The sequence below is a fragment of the Solanum tuberosum genome, unplaced genomic scaffold (assembly GCF_000226075.1).
Source record: "Solanum tuberosum cultivar DM 1-3 516 R44 unplaced genomic scaffold, SolTub_3.0 scf01126, whole genome shotgun sequence".
Classification (NCBI taxonomy): domain Eukaryota; kingdom Viridiplantae; phylum Streptophyta; class Magnoliopsida; order Solanales; family Solanaceae; genus Solanum; species Solanum tuberosum.
The window spans coordinates 4,196-8,255 of record NW_006240074.1 but is presented as its reverse complement, the minus strand read 5'-3'; the positions used below and the strand labels follow the sequence as shown (position 1 = coordinate 8,255).

Below are 4,060 nucleotides of genomic sequence, written 5' to 3'. Positions count from 1 at the left end.
AGGTTACTATGTCATTCAAAAACAATCAATTTGCTACAATGAAATATTGCAATTACAAAATGCAAGTGTCATAAACATAATATAATAAAAGAAAGCAAGTAAAAAAGAATGATATGGTTTTTTCAACAAAAAATCAAAAGTTGCACATCCTCTTACAAAATAGCATTACAAGTGCACCAAAATACTGGAAAACTTCTTCTTTTGCAAGTATTACAGCAATGGGGGAAAGAACTGAGGTTAAATACAATGTTTGTTTTGATTGTTACTTCAATTCTATTATCATATCGTTTAAATTCATCGTTAGGTAACGACGAAAAAACTCATTTGATGTAACGACCGATTTGGTGTGATCGCGTCATTACCTTAATATCTTCTTCTCATTTTGTCTTTATTTATTATTTAATAATCACATTTCAATCTTTTATCATATCTTTTTATAATAGCTCTACCCCTTAAGCTACTTTTCTTGCAGGTTTATCACTCAAATTATGGAACGACGGAGAACAATACAATCTATCCAAACATTGTATTCATTAAAACAATACAGTACAATACAATACAATACATTATGATAATAATACGTAACAACCATCCAAACAAAGCATAAAACATACAATTTAAAATGTGAAATGAAAAATGAAATAAAAAGCAAAAAAGTACTTGCAATATTATTTCTTACAAGATTCTTTAAGGAGGTCCTACATAGAAGTCCTCTGGCTCTCAAGAATAGTTTAAATTGCAATGGAGTTCACAAGCAGAGCAATAATGTGAGGTTTTAGGACTTTCTCCGGATGTGTGCATCCATCTTGATTGTGCTTGTATGTCACATCAATGATACGAACAAGATTGAGAATACGAGTTAAAATTTCTATAGAGACAGGACGAACCGGCGAAAGCATTCCTTCATTAGCATCCTTCCATGCTGTCTCTCCCATTTCTTGAAATTTATTCATTGCCTCTTCTGTAGATACACCATAATCTCTCATGTAACACTCGATTCCCGTTGCAATTTGTCCCCTGCCTTTCTCAACCTCGTATGTTGCTATGTCATCAGTAACGCGACACAATGTTACATTAGCTTCAAGAATTTTAGGATTCGTTGACAACCACTCGAAATCTTGCTCTGTAGCTGACTTCATGCCTAGATACGCCGCTGTTGTGAGCAAGTAATAAGTGCTAGTTACTAAAGCATTGCTTAAGTACTCGGAAACAGGAGGCATATGTCCTTCGATAAACCATTTGGCCTCGACGTTATAGCTTCTCACTATCTCTTTCATCTGTGAACACAAAACATATGAAAGTTAGAAATGGAAATATGTAATTCGATATTTAGGTAACTCAAACATACTCTTTCTTTCGCGTGATAGACAACATGAGATCTTCCATCACTAGACAATTCCTTTTCGTAATCATCAAAAAGATCAAGAAGAGCTTTATAGCTGATTTTCATGTAATCAGGGAGACGATCAATTTCGTTGATATCCCATCTATATGATAACAAAGAAATTATGAATTAATTATTATACATATTAAGAGAGTGTAAAAATATAATGAGCAAGAGCCATCTTATACCTTTGTATGGCATCAGTGTATTTTTCAAGTTCTTTAACTGTACCATACGCATCAAAAGTGTCGTCAACAATTGAAACCATAGCAATAGTCTTGGTAAGCATAACGCGAGCTTGAGAATATTGAGGCTCAAAATACACTCCTATTGTCCAAAAATAACATTCAACTACTCTGTCTCTAGCATATGGAAGCGTTGTCACAAAATCCAATTCCTTCCACCACCTTGATACTTCAGCAAGTTCTTGTTTGTGAAGCATTTGGAGCAAGTTGAAATCCAATTTGGCAAATCTAAGTAACGCATCGTTCTTTAATTCATCCTTCTCGTAGATTGAGGATATGAAGAATCGTGTCTCTACTCGAGGAATTCCCTTGTGCAAAGATTGCTCAAGGGCATGTGTCACTTGCTCTTTAAGAGGAGAGTTCAAATGTGGAGCCGCGGACTCAAGATGAGTAGTGGAGAAATTGAGTGCATTTTCTAAAATGTCTTCACCATGAGTCCTTACATGTGAAGCTTCGTATAAACTCAAAAATCCTAACACATCATCATCACTAGAACGCGACACCTTGAAATCTCCATTCCCATCTTGAAATTTGCTGAAAATTTCTGTTTTTTTCAAAGGAAGAACACACGCGATTAGGCTTCTTTCAAACATACAACGATTATAAACAACATCAAACGCATACTCCATAATGGACTTACCGGGAGAGATGTTGTAACCGTGTTGCCTTAGCAATCGAAATTGAAGTGCAAAAGTGGATAAATCACTACAGTCATCACCCTCAAAGTTTGCATTTTCATTGTAAATTCCATACAGAATATCATCGATTTCTTTCTCATAGTGGTACGCGATGCCAAGACGTTCAATAACATCAATAACATTCAATTTCTCAACCAATTTCCTTCCAGTAATAGCTAACAACATACTCCTTGTTTCTTCCTTCAATGCTTCAATCTCTTGAGCATATTTTTGTGCAACCTATAAATGTGCCCAAAAAAATTAATCAAATTACATTTTCCGACATATAAACACACAATAAAGATCGAAAACATAATAGATCATCGGGCGGAGCCAATATTAGGAGTTTGGGGGTTCTAAATCAATTTGTTTGGGGCTTCACAAGTTAATATACATAAAAAAAATAAAATTCTAATACAAATATAGGATCTACGAAAAAGTTAGTGGGTTCGTCCGAACTCATGAACCCCCACCTAGCTCCGCCTTTGATCATGTATATATGTAACACGAAACTATATATATATATATGTACATGATTGTCAATGGAGAAAGAAAGGAAACGATCGCCCCATAGACTAGGAGAGAAGTTGGCCACGGGGCGAACAATTTCTTCTTCTTCTTCTTCTTCAATATGGTTCACAAATGCAGCCATTGCTAATAATGAGAGTTTTGTTGTTGTTTTTTGCTATTTTGAGGAATAACTCGATGCAAGCTGAAAACTGATGACTTAAATGGAAGAAAAGGCACAAGTATTTATAGCCATCTTTTTCTATAACCAAACCAAACGAAATGAAAAAATAACCGTCGGTTTGGTTGGTTTTTTCGGTATGAAAGTAATATTGAAGCTTACGCATCTTGATAGACACAGACCTAGCACATGAACAATCATCGGAAAACTAATATGGATTCAATTATCATTACAACGAACAAAGTGATTCAGTTAAGAGTAAGTGTGAATATCTAATGTGAGTTATGATAGGTAAAGACTAAAATAATGGATTTCATTAGACTTGCACTTAGGATTTAAATAGTTGGCCTAAAATTTTATTGTTGGGCTTAAGAAAATTAAAGAATTAAGTTAATTAAAATTTAACAACATATTTATATTTTACTTATGAATAATATATAAATAATTATAAATTTTATATATAAAATTTCTCAGTTCGGTTTGATTACTTTTATGATTGTTTTAGTAAAATCAAAACCAAATCAATTAGTATTGATTTTTAAAATTTAAAAGCTGAACCACACCAAATGTCAATTTTTTAAAATAGCTTGATTCGAATTACAATCCAATTTGATTTTTTAATCATAACTATGAATAACCCTGATTAGAGTTGCCCTACTTTGGCAATAAATTAGCTAGAATCCACTTGGGTAGCACATATTTTTATTTCTTTAATTAATTAATTTCCTCCTAGTATTAATGTCTTCTATTAATTTTTTATCATTTTTTTTAACTTTCTTACTTTCATTTTTTTAAAGAAGATTGTGGGACAGCCCCAAAAGAATGTTACGACCAATTTGTCCATAGAGGCGGATAGTTAGAGTTTTAGTTATATTTTCGACAGAATTTATAGCTTAATTTGGTTTAAATTATATATTTAACATTAATAAATCATTTTTGTTTGCAGTAAGATTTTCCTCTCTTTTTTTTCAAAATAGGCGGTATGCAATATTCTCTTCCTTTTTTTCTTTTCAAAAAATTTGTAGAGTATGCATATTCTTTTTTTTTTTGTTTCCCACCCGATGTC

The 4,060-nt window shown here is 32.9% G+C and overlaps 1 protein-coding gene across 1 annotated transcript; it reads right to left on the bottom strand.

The window, feature by feature from the left end:
- Positions 1-609: 609 nt before the first annotated feature.
- Positions 610-3,012, bottom strand: LOC102592011 (vetispiradiene synthase 3-like). The gene is made up of 5 exons (XM_006367899.2): positions 2,839-3,012; positions 2,270-2,546; positions 1,573-2,173; positions 1,349-1,487; positions 610-1,277 (listed from the first exon to the last, which is right to left on the bottom strand). Exons 1-5 carry the CDS (start codon positions 2,956-2,958, stop codon positions 732-734), a joined length of 1,683 nt encoding a protein of 560 aa, XP_006367961.1. The 5' UTR covers positions 2,959-3,012; the 3' UTR covers positions 610-731.
- Positions 3,013-4,060: the final 1,048 nt, after the last annotated feature.